Source organism: Centrocercus urophasianus, unplaced genomic scaffold, assembly GCF_019232065.1.
Source record: "Centrocercus urophasianus isolate 14NV4802_14NV808 unplaced genomic scaffold, USGS_Curo_1.0 seq_14, whole genome shotgun sequence".
Lineage (NCBI taxonomy): Eukaryota > Metazoa > Chordata > Aves > Galliformes > Phasianidae > Centrocercus > Centrocercus urophasianus.
In genome coordinates this window covers 38,668,806-38,683,915 of record NW_024884586.1, presented here as the reverse complement: position 1 = coordinate 38,683,915, position 15,110 = coordinate 38,668,806, and the positions used below count along the sequence as shown (strand labels likewise).

At 35.0% G+C, this 15,110-nt stretch overlaps 1 protein-coding gene across 8 annotated transcripts in view; it reads right to left on the bottom strand.

Moving 5' to 3' along the window:
• The window catches only part of PPP4R4 (protein phosphatase 4 regulatory subunit 4), a 65,154-nt gene that overhangs the window by 33,465 nt on the left and 16,579 nt on the right, over nt 1–15,110 (bottom strand). For 7 of the 8 annotated variants that reach the window (XM_042814928.1, XM_042814924.1, XM_042814929.1 and 4 more), the window contains exons 3-7: nt 8,894–8,996; nt 5,331–5,478; nt 4,296–4,369; nt 2,337–2,443; nt 1,072–1,179 (exon numbers count right to left, since the gene is read on the bottom strand). In XM_042814928.1, coding sequence (XP_042670862.1) covers nt 1,072–1,179; nt 2,337–2,443; nt 4,296–4,369; nt 5,331–5,478; nt 8,894–8,996 — 540 coding nt within the window. Of the gene's footprint in view, nt 1–1,071; nt 1,180–2,336; nt 2,444–4,295; nt 4,370–5,330; nt 5,479–6,604; nt 6,713–8,893; nt 8,997–15,110 lie in introns of those variants that run through there. The other variant, XM_042814932.1, reaches the window with a different exon arrangement.

The following is a 15,110-nucleotide window of genomic DNA, read 5'->3' as shown; positions in this document are numbered from 1 at the left end:
GTGTGTGTTAAATTTTAAGTTCAAAATTATCAACCAATTCAGCCGTTCTTTTCTTCTATCATACCTTCTTTCAAATCCAAGGCTGTTCAGTATGGAAAAATGTTACAATGATTTACCATTATAAAACAAATTAAATATAAAAGCAAATTAATAATAATACTTAGTTATGAATAAAAATGAATAATATTCTTTTGAAATTAATTCACAATATTTGACCTTTTGAAGGGCAAATTTTGAAGGGCTTGCAGTAGAGCTGCTTAAAGCACAAATATAAAATCATTCCATACATGATGAAGAAAAGTTTTTTACCTGAGAGCCTAGAAATTACTGTTCTGCATGACTTCACCTAAACAATGTGAAATTAAGTGCAGTACCACAATCCTTTGGTCTTGCTGTGAATATCCACTCCTATATCCGAGTGCACTAAAACACAGCCTAAACATGAGCTTTTCTGATATTTCATGGCTGAGAGGTAAATAGCATTGTTTGCAAGATTTCTGGTGCTTTTGTGGTTTTCTGTTCGTAGTGCTGGTTTGGGCTTTTTTTGTTTGTTTATAGTTCAGCATCTAAATCACAACATACTTCATAATTTAAAAAAAAAATATTCTACAGGCACAGAAATAATTTCCACAAGCAAGAGCGCTAACAAACGGAAGTGCTTTCTTACAGTAGCTCTCAAATTACATTTCAGTTTCAGCCTCATCCCTGAATCTGCTCATAAATTCATAGCTGGAAAGGCCAGAGGGACTACTGAGATTTAATCTATCCACCTTTGCAACATGGCACAAAGAAACTCACTTCATTATTTCTTCAAGTCTGTAAAACCACGTACTGCTTTTTTTTAACTCCTGGCACAGGAAACATTCTTTGTATGGTTCTGCAGTTCTACTATCACAAAGAAATTACAACCTGAAAATATAAAATAGGCAACCACAATCTCTAAGAAAAAAGTTGTACACTCCAAATACTTTACTGAGAATGCATGAATTAAGTTGGAAATCTTAAAATGAATTTTTAGATTACCATTACTATTTTGGATTTTGCAATTAGAAGTATGCAAATTGTACTTACCCTATTCCTTGAGCTATATGTTCTAGTTGCCGACACATGCAAGTTCTTACTTCATATTCTACATCCTGGCACAGTGATTTTACCAATGGAAGAATCTCTCTTTTAACTCTAAAAACACAAACAATTTTTATAAATATATAGAACAAAAATGTATAGAATCCACTTCACAGCATTCACATTTTATCCATATATGACTTCCAACACTAATTTTATTTTTTTATAATTTATCGTGGGTGGCAAATGATTTTTTGAAAACTTGAAATTGTAAACTATACATCAGACACAAATATATACTAACAGGAAAAGGATTATTTACAATCACTGTAATTTGCTCATATTTCACCTACTGTAGTCTACACTATGGAAATAAGAAGTAGGCTGTCCTCATTTCTAGCTGTCCTCATTCAATAACTATCTTCAGAACAGTTTTTGAACACACTGTAAGAATACCACAAATTATATAAATGGAAGTGCAAATCCTAATTAATCTTGTCCTTTTTTTGAAAGCAGAAAGTACAGAATAAAAGAGAAAGCTAATAAAAGGCTGCTTATTGAGTCAGAAATCATGCTGAAAAATAGGACAGCTCTACTGATTTGGACATGAGCTAATCTTTTCCCACGTATACCAAGGACATTCCAAATCAGCATTCACACAATGCAATGAGTCCACGGATTGGAAACACATTTGGTGAAAATATTTTACTATCATAAGACTGAATAAACCCTTCAAAAATGTGCTGTACCAACCACTTGGGGCAGATAAGAGGTTCAGATTTACTTTCCCTATTTTGCACCACTGTCCAAACCCACAGACACTGAATCTAGGAACTGGATATTACTAGGCAAAAATAGTGGCTCCCAGTGCATCTCCACATGCACAGATTGAAATATATATAAATATATACATATATATCTACATGTGAAATTTGGGAAGACAAGAGGCTAGGAAGAAGAGTTCTGAGGAGGCTTTCTCCTCATGAAAGGTAATTGTGTTTTGTCTCCACAAGTTGCAGAGACATCCACTGTCTTATTTTCTAGCAATAAGAACAATAAACAAGAGTGACATGAAAATGGTACCCACATCAATCTGTGGAAGAACATACAAGCTGCAGTGAACATTTTGTTATTACTTATTACTATCTTGATAAAGAAATCTGTAAGAAAAACACGTGTGATTTTTGCAATAGTTTTCTCTCAGTAACTTTTGTCCACAAACAAATACTGATTCACATTATGGAATGAAGATGTATATGCAATCTACTCACATGTGAGCTTCAAATTTGTTAGTTAATTTTCCCATGATTTTACAACTAACTAAGCGTGACTGAAGTGTTTGAGAAATCTGTGCCTTGGAAACAAGTGGATTCAGGATCTACACAAGGGAAAAAGAAGAAAAGTCACAGGTAAATAATGCATTCCCCTTCCTTAAAAATATATTTAAAAAAATATAGAAAAACATATATACCAGATGTCATCTACTCCTCTCATGAAATTAATTAGTACTAAAAATAATAATGCATTTTTACGTTAATAGTCTACTGAAAACCTGTTTTTATTATTCAGTTAATTATAGCATATTAAACTGATATCTTGGCCCTAATTGCAGTTCACGATTCATATCGCAGCCAGAGTTTTACATCTGTCTACTTGTGTTTTTATTTTGAGACTAAGTTTGTATATGAATATTTATAGCTATTAGCTGTTAATTTTCACAACAGCTGTTAAATATGTCCTGCTAACAACAACAAAAAAGTAGGTAGAGAATGGAAAAGTAATGCTGAGGTTCTTTTTCATGAGTTTTCCTCAGGAAACATCAGCTTTAACGTGAAGCTGTGAAGCAAGAATTTCCCTTGCTTATGCATAACTAAGGAAAGGTTTCATTCCTATGTAGATTCAGAAAACCTCTATGTTTAACTGAAGCTGTGCTGTCATTTGTTGGATCACTTCTATGGTGCCACAAACTAAGATGTGCAGAATTCCACATTAAAATATATTGGTTTTGGCCCAGAAATAACCATGGAAATACAGGCCATGCCAGGGAGAGCATTACAGAGTCTGTAGTCCTGCAGTCTGCCAGAGTTCCTTACTCAGTCTCATGGCATAGCTCCACAAAAATATAACATATACACAGGGCAGCAAGTGCTTTAACAATATTGTTAAAGCATTTCTCTCCTTACTAGCTGAAATTCTCAGGTGAGAAAAGTTAGGTTCACTGGAATACTTCATAAACAAATATTTCATAAGTCATATGGAAAACAGTTTACTACTCATCTGATCTTTGAATATGAAAGCAAACACTACATTAGTAACTCTAACTAGGTTTTGGAGCTGACTGCAACTTCTTTTTACCTTTAGAAGCTTATTTTTCAACAGTCTCAGATTCTAATTACTAATTTTAATGAGTATTTTTAAACCACAGAAATGATCACATATTTACAACTCTATATAGTTCTAAATACAGTAAAATTATCACTGTCTCAAAGCTTTTACCCTTAACAATAAAATACAAATTCTCAAAATAAAACTAAATAAATTAGTTGACTAAAGGGCAAACATGATCTATTTCCTTCCTCTTCCTAAAGATACACAAATGACAAATTAAGTGCTTGTAGGGCATTAGGTTTTTGGTACATCAAGAATAACTGAAGCACACAATGAAATGCATCTCTAGCATTCAGTCCCATTCAGAAGAAATCCAGAATTTCTGTTCACCACACATAATGTAATACTATCCTATAAATCAGAACAGGATACATGAAAATATGTTACTAAAAATGCTAAGTGTAAAGGAAGTGTTACAAAACACACAAACTTTATCCTCTGAAGAATACTAAAACTTTTCAAGGTGATCTTCCTGTATTGCTTCAGCACATTCCCCTCTTGTATGTTCTGTAAGCACTACTGTTTTCACAGGCACAAAACTGCCACAAATCTTACCAGTGTGAATGAGATGGCAGGGAACTACAATCTTTTATTTGCAGTTAGCATAAATGGGGAGAAAATTTTTCACTGAGAGGGTGGTGAGGTGCTGGCACAGGCTGCCCAGAGAAGTTGTGGATGCCATCCTGGAGGTGTTCAGAACCAGGTTGGATGGAGACCCAGGAAGTCTGATCTGGTGCCTGATTTAGCATCTGGCAACCCTGTCTGTGGCAGGGGATTGGAACTAGATGATCTTTAAGGTCTCTTCCATCCCAAAAAATTCAACGATGCTACGATATTATTACCTCATGTCTGATAGTCTCCTTGGGTAAAGCTTCTATTACAGCAAGAAGAGTTTCTAGCCATGCGTTGCTGACACCTGTCAGAAAGAAATGAGCTATACTTCATGCTGTACACACAATGAATATAAGAACACACCCATCAATTTTACAAAATTACTTCTTGAAGAGATGATTGGAAAAGAAAAAAAAAAAAAAAAAGTTTCTGGGGAGACCTCATTGTGACTTTCCAGTATCTAAAGGGGCCAACAGGAAAGCTGCAGAAGGACTGCAGAAGGACGGGACAAGGAGTAACAGTTTTAAAATAAAACTGGGTAGATTTAGATATGTGTGAAAGTGGTGAGGCACTGGAGTAGGTTGCTCAGAGGGATTGCAGATGCCCCATCCCTAGAGATGTTCAAGCCCAGATCAGGTGGGGCTTTGGGCCACCTGGTCTAGTGGAAGTGTCACTGCCCATGGCAGGGGGTTGGAACCAGATGGTATTTAAGGATCCTACCTACCCATGCCATTCCTTGACTCTATGATTAACAAGCAAGATAGCTAAGAAACAAATTCTGTTTGTATTCCTCTGCATTTTTAATTCTTAGAAGGGAAAATAATTATTCTGTTTTGAAAAGAAAATCCTCATTCAAAACATAATCTTTTCTTATAAATCCTTCTAGTTTCATAAAAGGCCTTTTTTCTTTTGAATCCCAAAAATAGTGTCAAAGAAATTAAGAGAAACATAATTATCACAGAAGAAACATCAACCCTTCTCTCACAATTGTCTCCTCCACAGAATTCTGCTACTTAGTAAAAGTTTGGACTCTGTAACAACTTTTAGATTTAGTCTTTCAAGTAAACTGTTTCTGATCATTTCAATCAGTAGCAACAATTACTTTTAAATATCAGTGTGTACATGGTCAGCACGCATAAGTATTTCATTTCATGCAAGTCTAGATACAAAGTTGCTTACTGCTTTACACAGTATTGTACTGTCACTAAGGAAACGAAACACACAAAAGTAATCAGTCACCATAAGCACAGCTACACAGCCCTGACCTGCATCCCTGTGTTCCAAGTTCTGGAGAATGATGTGTAGGAAGGAGTGGGAGTATGTATGAATGGACACCGATTCATCTTGCAGTACAGTTAAAAATGAAACAGCAGCTGTTAACTGCATTTCCACTCCTGCAACGTGCAGCACCTCCTGCATAATTAGAAATTATATCAATTTAGAACACACGGCAGAATGCACTGAAAGAACACTAGAACTGAAAAACATTCATTTTAAGAATCAGTATGCAGGAACCTGAGTAAACTACAAAATTGGCTAAAAATTATTTTCTGTTAACAACAATTACTTGGAGATATTATAATATCTGATACTACAAGAACCTTTTAAGAAAAATAAAGTTAATTAAAATATATTTTCTAACCTTCAATTTCATCAATATATAATAGTGGATTTTTCTACAACATAAACTGAGATGTAAGAACAGACCAGACAACAACCTCACTTCTGCTATTTGTGCATATGAATTATAAGAGATATTTCATTCATCCAGTGAGTAATGCTGACATAACAGAATGTAATTCAAATTTCATTCCTTGCCAGGCAACATGGAACACAAATGACTGTGTGTGCATATATTACACACACACATATACACATGTATACACACATACATACATACACACATACACATACCCACATACATATACGCAGATAATAACACAGAGCAGGATGTACCAGAATATTTATGCAGGTAGCTTGGCACTACTAGCACTCAGCTTTAACATATGAGAAATAAGAAAACTATTGGGTTGTCTTTAAAAGCGTCAGTTCCAAAGTCAAACACAGATAATATGAAAATATTATTAAATTTGCAGAATGAAACAAAAAGCAAATTTAAATTTAACATTTGTTTGCAAAGAGCTCTCAGGATTCATTCTAGGACATAGCATTCGTTGCAAGTATGAAGACATCTATTAGTTTCATGAAAACTCCATCTGTTTACTTCTCTTACTGTATCCTTCTGCCTCACAAGAAAATTAAATGCATTACTCCACTACTACAACATTACAACCATTTCAAGCTCTGTTGCAACTTAAAAGCCTGTATTTTCTATTCAGTACTCTATATAAAGTTTTTTCTCATTTTTAATGTGCTAGAAATAAAGAGCTTTCTCAGGTCACATACTAAAAAATACTGATACCCTTAGCTAAAGGTTCAAGAAAACATCCACTATGCACCTAAGCATTACACAGGTGAATTATGCTGAGAACATACAGCTTGCAGAGATAATCTGAGAAATGATTAGTTGCTTGCTTACTTCAGAGTAGAACAAGAAAGTTTTCATTACACAAATGTCAACCAGTGTGCATGTGCAAATGTACAGCAAATGTGTAACTCATAGTTCATTACTTCTCAACAGCTTTGTTTATTTCTGCAGGAAAAAAAAACAAAAACAACAACAACAAAAAACCCAACAGCCAAACACAAAACACAGCATTGTGGATCATCCTGATCTAAGTATGATAAAATATTTGCATTCAATAACCTTGGGAACCACACTCTTTTCTCCACAAACTCTCTGTCTTTGCTCCTCCATCCACAGCCAAGAATAAGGAACTATGGATTTTGTAATACAAATGTTGCTGAGCATACTATTTTGGTTTCCACTTGTTCAAAAACACTTCCAAAATGATCAAAAGAGCTACATGCATACTGTCGATGATAAGACTTCACTGCACATATATAACCAGATTATACAAATACTATTTGTAGGGTTTAAAGCTAAAGGAGCACTCCGATTTAGACCTTTTATATTAAAGGAGCCATTATATTTCACTCTTCTCCCTCTGCCTCGAGACCACTAACTTAAGATTCATTTCATTTACCATCTAGAAAGGCATTCAGTTTAATTTTAAGACACTGCATGATGAAAAACACATTGCTTTTCACAGTTAGTTGATTAAAGATTGATTATAGTTATTATTAACAATGACTCCTTCATTCACCATTTTTCTGTCTTCGGTTTCTAAATCTAATTTCTTCACACAGTGCTCTCAATAAAGTGTCCTTTATGGAGGAAGGTACTTTTTAAAAGTAATTAAGTACCTCCTGATCTGTATGCACTAAGATCTAATTCCCAGCATGCTGTTAGATATTCTCCAGGCCTGATCATACTAATGACCATATTTGGATTTTTTTCCTCCATTCTTATATAGAAAACTATGAACTGAAAACTGTATTTCCATAATAGATATTTTATTAAAGAAAGAGGCAAAGACTACCATGCTTCCACATTGTCATTTTCTGTTCATATATGCAAGAACTATTTTGTTGCAGATTTGAACCAGAATTTTCATTTTCAACAGCTTTTTTTTTTTAATCTCAACACTTATATTATTATTTTTCCTTTATATAAATGCATAAAAACAACAGTTTATTAACACTAAAGAAGCATAGCCTGAAAATGTCCTTGATGGAAAAACGCAATATCTGACACAGTAAAAACAATAACACGCACTTTCTTCTGTTTCTTGTTACTGAAACTGTTCGTAATATTATGAACACAGGGCTTTGAAAACAATATCTACAAGCAATCCATGTGATTTTCTATCTATTTTCCCCACATAGAGTGCACACATTCACCCAAATAGCTTCACACAAGCACATTGGTCTTTTGGCTGACAATCTACATAAATTAGAAACAGGCTTAAATCAAAATGGTCAGTTGTGTGAGACCTGGACAGAGACTGCTCTAAAACAGAATGTTAACAGTACAAGTAGAAGACTGACAATATCCTGACAAAAGGAAAAGGATAAAGATAAATCAGCAATTTGCTGTTATCAAAATAAACTTTCAGATATTTTGATAGCCAAAAGTAATATACAGTCTTAGAATCACTGAAAAACACTAAAAAACACGCTAACATATTCAAAGTCTTAACTGCTAACACTGCCTTGTATAGCTATATATAGCAAATAGGAATTAACATCTGCTTCAGTAATGCAGTCTCATTTGATTGAAGCTGCTCCTAAAACCACATCTTAAATGCACTTTTTCATGTCTTCCATGCTACAGTAGAGACAGAGGAGAAACAGAGATCATTTTTTTCTTAAAATATGCCTTATACAAATAAATAGGTGTACGGAATTACTGTTTAACATTATATGGACAGCATGCATTTACCACAGTCAGCAGTAGCTTACTAAAAATGGGGAGAGCAGCACATGAATCTTAGGGCAACTAAAAGCAAAGCATACTTTTCTGGATAGCAGGATGTTGGATGGAATGAGGTTGAGAACATAAAGTTGAACCAGTGCAACTGGCTGGGCCTCAGAAAGAGCTCTCAAAAAGCTGTCAAAGCATTGATAAATCCTCAGAACACATAAACAGTATTACTTCTGCTTTCTTTTCCTGTACTAACACTTTTCAAAACAGATACTACTATCTGCAATACTACTTAAGTTCAGTCAATTAATAGGGAAGATCTGATAGGCACAGCTCTCCGAGCAAGTTTGCAATATAAGTACTAAGGACTTTTTTTTTTTTTGCCTCTTTGAAGTACTGTTGGAAAAAGATACATTCAAGCCTCATTACACACAAACTTACTCGGATTTTTGGTAAAACTCGACGGAGTGTTTCTGCAGGATTCTGTCGCATCAGGACTGGAAGATTTGCCACCACGCTTGTTCCTTGGACATCCTGGCCAGAACTTACAAAAATACGTATACAGATTACTTTCTAAGACTATTGCAAGCTCACAACTTCTATTTAAAAAGAGAAAACAGCCCTCTGCCACCCTCCTTAGGTTATTCATATAATACATCAATTATTTTCAAGCATTATCTTTTTTAGATAAATAGTAGAAAACAGCACTAAAAGCATCTCAATCACAAAAGCTGTAATGTATAATTTCTAATATGGAATGTAATAATTTTTAGCGTAGCCTTGGAAAAAAAAAGCATACAAAAAACTTGAAGATGTTTTTTTTAAAACTGGATGTCCGAGGCAGTGATTTTATGGAAGCTTCTCTTTTATACAGGTGACAAAGCATATGAAGAAAGAAGATACATGTTGTAACAGAAACCTACCCCTTTTGCATTTTTAAGGGAAATCAGATGTATGTTATCAAACTTGATTAAAGAAGCATGCAAAAGCTTGACTAGATTACAGATCTTTTACATTTTTCCTTAACCTATGTCTCTGAATGGTATCCCATAGTTTAAAGAGGAACAAAAAGAGGAAAAATGAGATAAGAAAACAAACAACAACAACATAAGGCAGATGGGAAGGAAACGGTAGGTAATGGTAGGTATAGGTATCAATGAAGAAAATGCACAAGATGAGAACAAAAACTACTCAAGCTGATAAATTTCCAAAATGGAATCCAAAAGAAACATGTTCAAATATAACTGGATGCCAAAATTAACAATAAAACTTAATATCAGTACATCCTTTCCCCTGCTTCAAGGGATAAAATCTGTTTTTCTAAACAAATTCAAATTTGTTCCAGCAGCTAAGAAGCTCTATTTTAAATATGCACACTACGCTCAACCATGCACACGTGAGCATTTTTCTTACAATGTAACATTACAATTAAGTGTACAATACAATTATATGTACATTTTTAAAAAGGAAGTCATAGTAAAGCTTCTTAAGAATATTTCTATATTCTTAGTATAGTACTCCCATCTGATAGTCGTTGCAGTTGTCTTACTTGAACACATGAGCTTATCACTAGGTCTAAGCACACCAATTCATCACAATAAAGTAGATTCACACAATAACCTTTTAGAGCTAAAAATTTAAAAATGGTTTTACACGTTGCACTAATGCTAAATAATCCTGAACATTTATATATTTCAAAAAACTGAGGGGAAATGACAGTTATTTATAGATACATTCAAGAAGGCCGATTTAAATCTGTTTTCTTTAGTGCATACAAACACGCTTTAAAAAAACAAGGATGTTTGTATAACAAGCAAGAAGCAAATATAAAAGCTCTGCCTAAAATCAATCCAGACTAGCATACCCTAACAGAAGTATTTTATTCTCATTCAATCTCTGCAAGCTGGAAAGTAACATACACAACAGGCCCACTTCTGTGCTCAGTTACCGTCCTGCAGACAGGAGTAACTATTGAACTCATCAACTCATCAACTGCAAACCATCACTGTGCGTAAGGAACCTAACCTTTGAAAACCTCGGCCCCCATAAAGACTTTCTATTCCAGATAGTGGGAATCATGCTATTATGCTATTGTCTTTAGGTCTTTTTTTTTTTTTTTTTTTTTTTTAAATGAAGTCTGTAAGTTAAAAACTTATGATGAAATCATGCAAACTTCAGATTGTGGGTGTCTACCCCTAGGACAATTTTTCTGTGAAGTCTGTGACCACGTATGTTACCACAAAATATTAAGAACCATGTGAACCATGTTTGTCAACAGAAATTCAAAAACGTTCCCTTCTGGTAAATCCACCTATTTCACATTTTTATACATAATTCATCCCTCTTAGTTTATCAGAGAGAATGTGTTCAGAAGAAAAGCTAACAAAGTTAAGGTCAGCAGATTCTGAGTTCCATGCCACTGATTTATCATGTGGTCTTAAAACCACCTTAACTCCAATACCTCAGTCTTGACCAGTTTCTCTTCCTTCGCTTTCCATTTTCTTCACAGCAGTAGTAGTCAATTTAAAATATCGTTTTCTACAACTTAGTATCATGTGAAGTTCCTCACTCTTCTCAACTATCATAAAGTTTTAGTAAAATATTTAAGAGATACACTTAAATCCACAATTCCAGAACCCAGTCACAAAACTTTAATAAACAAAGTTCAATTGCTTGCAAATAGGACTAACTTCAGGTACATAATTTCAAGGTTCACATTTCACAGAGAACAAAAACAACTAACATTTCCTATATTTCTGGATATAGGTTGTTTCCCTCTTTCAATGTACCTCTTTTTGCTGTTGCTGCTGTTGTTTATAAATATCTATTCTGAAGATATCTATATCTATCTGAATATCTATTCTGATATCTATAAGTACCTATTCTAACTGAAAAAAAAAGTTATCAGCAGTTTCATTATTTTTTAATCTTCTGTTAAGACTACTATTGATTAATCAAAATTAAGCTAAGGGGTAAGGGGGTTTCCTTGAAAAAGTCCAAGGAGCCAGTTTTATGGCTTTTTTTTTTTAAGTGTTGTCTGTAAACACAAAATGGTTGACAAATTCGGTCAGAGCAAAGTTAAAACAAAACCCTTATTAGCACCATTCAAAATCATTGATAATGAATAAAAGTACAGATTTTCAGATTGATTATAATATTAGCATACCTACAATTTTATTAGGAAACATGTGCAAGGTCTCTCAATAGAAACATGTTTCTCGGTATCATCTAAACTCAGTGATAGAACAGTGTTGTGTCAGCCACTGAAAAGGGATTTAAATTAATAAATAATCTTTTCACAGCTTTCACTATTTTTGCATTATTCAAAATTTTGTTATTAAATACTTTAATTAAATGAATATTAAAGCCTTTCATATGCATGGCAGATTTCTCTGTATACTACACACTAATTCCAGCTAAGTTTTAAAGCAAAATTGGGACATCTAGGGCCCCCAGAGTGGAAAAGGGTCATGGGAGAGGAGGCCCACATCTTTCACTGCAGCTCGCAGTCTCAGCAAGGAAAAGATGCATACCTTTATATTATCCAGTAATAATATAAAAGGTCAAGATAACTTGATAATTTTCTGAATGTTTCATTCAGTCTGTATCAAGGTAGAAGAAAATCCTAACCACTAAAAAAATACAACCAGTTTCATCAGTCAGAAATACAAAGAAAAGGGCAGTGTTCCCCTTTAAAACAGAAATGCTGAGCACTTGGTCTGCTGCCAATTAACAATGTGAAGCAGGAGGCATTTCAACACCTACACAGCCTGTAATTTTCCAACTGTGGAAGATTTTTCTTCTATTCCTACCAAAAAAGCTGCACCATAGATTCCTTCTCCTTTAAGTGTTAAAGCATTTAGGATTAAAGAACTATTGCTAAACATTCAGATAAAGACATTTTTTCTAATAATAAATACTAAACAGTTATTCTCTTCAGTCAAATGCTATTATGCGGGTGCTACTCCTTTATTAACTGTGCTAATTATAGAACATTAACAGAGCCCTGTACTTAGTAGCAATTTAGCTCAATCTTTTTTGTGCAAGGAAAAACCTTACAGATAATACAATTTAAATATGAAACTTCAGGAGTCATCTTCTGAGCTCATCCTACAGGAGGTCCCAGTGACTGTACAATGCTGGGAATTGTCATCCTGGGATGAAAACTCTCACACTTGAACACTCCCATTCTACGTCTCACTATCTCTGCAATGCCAGCTGACCACTGCAAGCCAGCAATATAAGAGCAACTCAACAAGGTTCATTAAAAACCTGGTATTTCTCAAGGGAAAAAGTAGCAGTGGCCCATCTCCCCTCAGCTCCTCCACTCATTCTTCCTTGTTTTTCTCCACCTACTTGCATATGATGATGTTTACATCATCACCTTACAATTGGAGACCACTTTACAATTGGAATAAAATCCACTTAGAAATCCATTTTCAAACATACAAGGGACAAAAAGATGATTGAGAGAACCAACATGGCTTCATGAAAGGGAAATCATGCCTGACCAACCTGACAGCTTCTACAACGAGACAACTGGCCCAGATGTTGGATGTTATTTTAGCAAAACTTTTGACACCTGCTCTCATGGACATATTCATGGACAAACTGAGAGAAGTACAAGCAAGATAAATGTAAAATGCTGCAGGCTGAAAACTGGATGAACTGTTGACCTGGCAAAGCAGTCAGCTGGAAGCCGGTCAGTGAAGGCTTACCCTGGGGGTACATGCTAGAGGCATTACTGGTTAGCATTTTTAGTAATGACCTGGATGATGCCACTGTGTGCACCCTCAGTTAGTATGCAGATGATATAAAACCAGGAGTGGCCAATATCCTGGAGAAACAGACCAACAAGGATCTCACAGAGTTCGACACTAGGAAAAGCAAGTCCCGCAACTATGTAGGAACAACTCCATGACCAGTTCAGGCTAGGTCCTAGGCCTAGGAAGGACCCTGATGTCTGATGGATGCCACATTGATCACGACCCAGTAACTACACTTGTGGCAAAGAAAGCTTCAGCATCCTGGATGTATTATAAAGAACATTACCAACAGGCCAAGGGAAAAGATAATTGCTCTGAGTCTCATAGACAGACCGGAGCTGGTCCAGTGAAGGTCCACTAAAACAATTCAGAGATTACAGCATTTTATTGTTCTCAGTAGTAAGTTCTCAGCCTAGTGACAGGACAAAAGGCAATGGGCCTGAAATACAGAAAAATCCACTTCAACCTTAATACTAAAACATATATTTAAAAAAAAAGGCCTTTAACATCAGAGTTCTTTAAACACTGGAATGAGTTGCCAGGGCATACGGTGGAGTCTATCCTTAGATATGTTCAAACCCGGAGGTCGTGACAATACCTTGAAAATATTACCCTAGTTCACCCTGCTTTGAGCTCCCCAAAGCTCTCTTCCAATCACGGAGAAAGGGCCTATGATTCTATTGATTCTACGACTATATACAGGTTACTTTTTTCCATCCATACAAGCAAATTTTCAGATTAGCTCCCAGCCAACAATAAGATTTCTTATCTTTCAAGTAAATACTTAAAGGCTTCAAATTTTCAACTTCAGCTTAATTTTAAAAACTGATTCTTTAAAATGAGAAAAAAAAAAATTAAAGAGTTTATGGATACTTAATTAGAAATACTTGTATCTGGAAAGGTAAAAAAAGACTACAGCTCCTTCTACAGCATGAACAAAAATTAGCCACTGAATGATCCCCAGGAGAATGTTACAGCAAGGGACCTTGAAAAAGAGAAAGATTTGCATCTTACTCCTTTGCTGGCTCTAGCCTGCAAAAACATACTGACAGGAGCAGAACACAACATTGTAGAGAGGACTGAAGTACAGCACTTGAACAGATTTTGTTTAGTGCTATTGCTTTGTAGTTCAGCAAAAATGACTTGCTAAATAGAGTTGAATCAAGCACTAAAATCTGCGCTTTGCATAATTTAGTTTTATAAACCTAGAAATTCTGATGCATAACTGCATAGGAATAATGCACTAACTCATCATGACATCATTTTCAGTGCAAAATTCCAAAAAGTTGTGTTGGTCCAAATCTACATTGGTTGGGGAAAAAAAAAGTTTACCTACTTCGATGAGTGAGGCATTCAAATAACATGAAAACATTTTTCAGTCTTACTCTTAGTTTTCACAAAATGCATATACTTTAGGTGAGCTTGAAAATATAAATCCAGTGCCTTCAATTTACTCACAGAACTTAGGTACCTAGTAATTCTGTTTTTTAAATTCAACCTGATACGGATCAGTACTACAAAATTTCTTCCTTGCCTCATATAGTAAAATTTAGAACCCAACCAGAAAAAATAAACAGACAAGATGCATTATCAGTCATTTGAAATAGAATGCCCAGAAGTTGGAGAGTAGTTAGAGACATTCAAAACTCATCCAGACAAAGCCCTGAGCAACCTAATCTAACAGTAAATTAGATTCAATTGGGAAGCTGGCACTGCTTTGGGCAAGCCATTTGAACAGATGACTTGCAGAGGTCCCTATCTCTATGCTGTGATAGATTAATTCACAGATAACCTCCTCCTCATATAATAGCTCAGTATCTGACATGATTTTGCCCTTTTCAAAATCCTTCAATAGCAATTGTTCTTCCAGGATTTCTGTTCTCCAGTTCAGT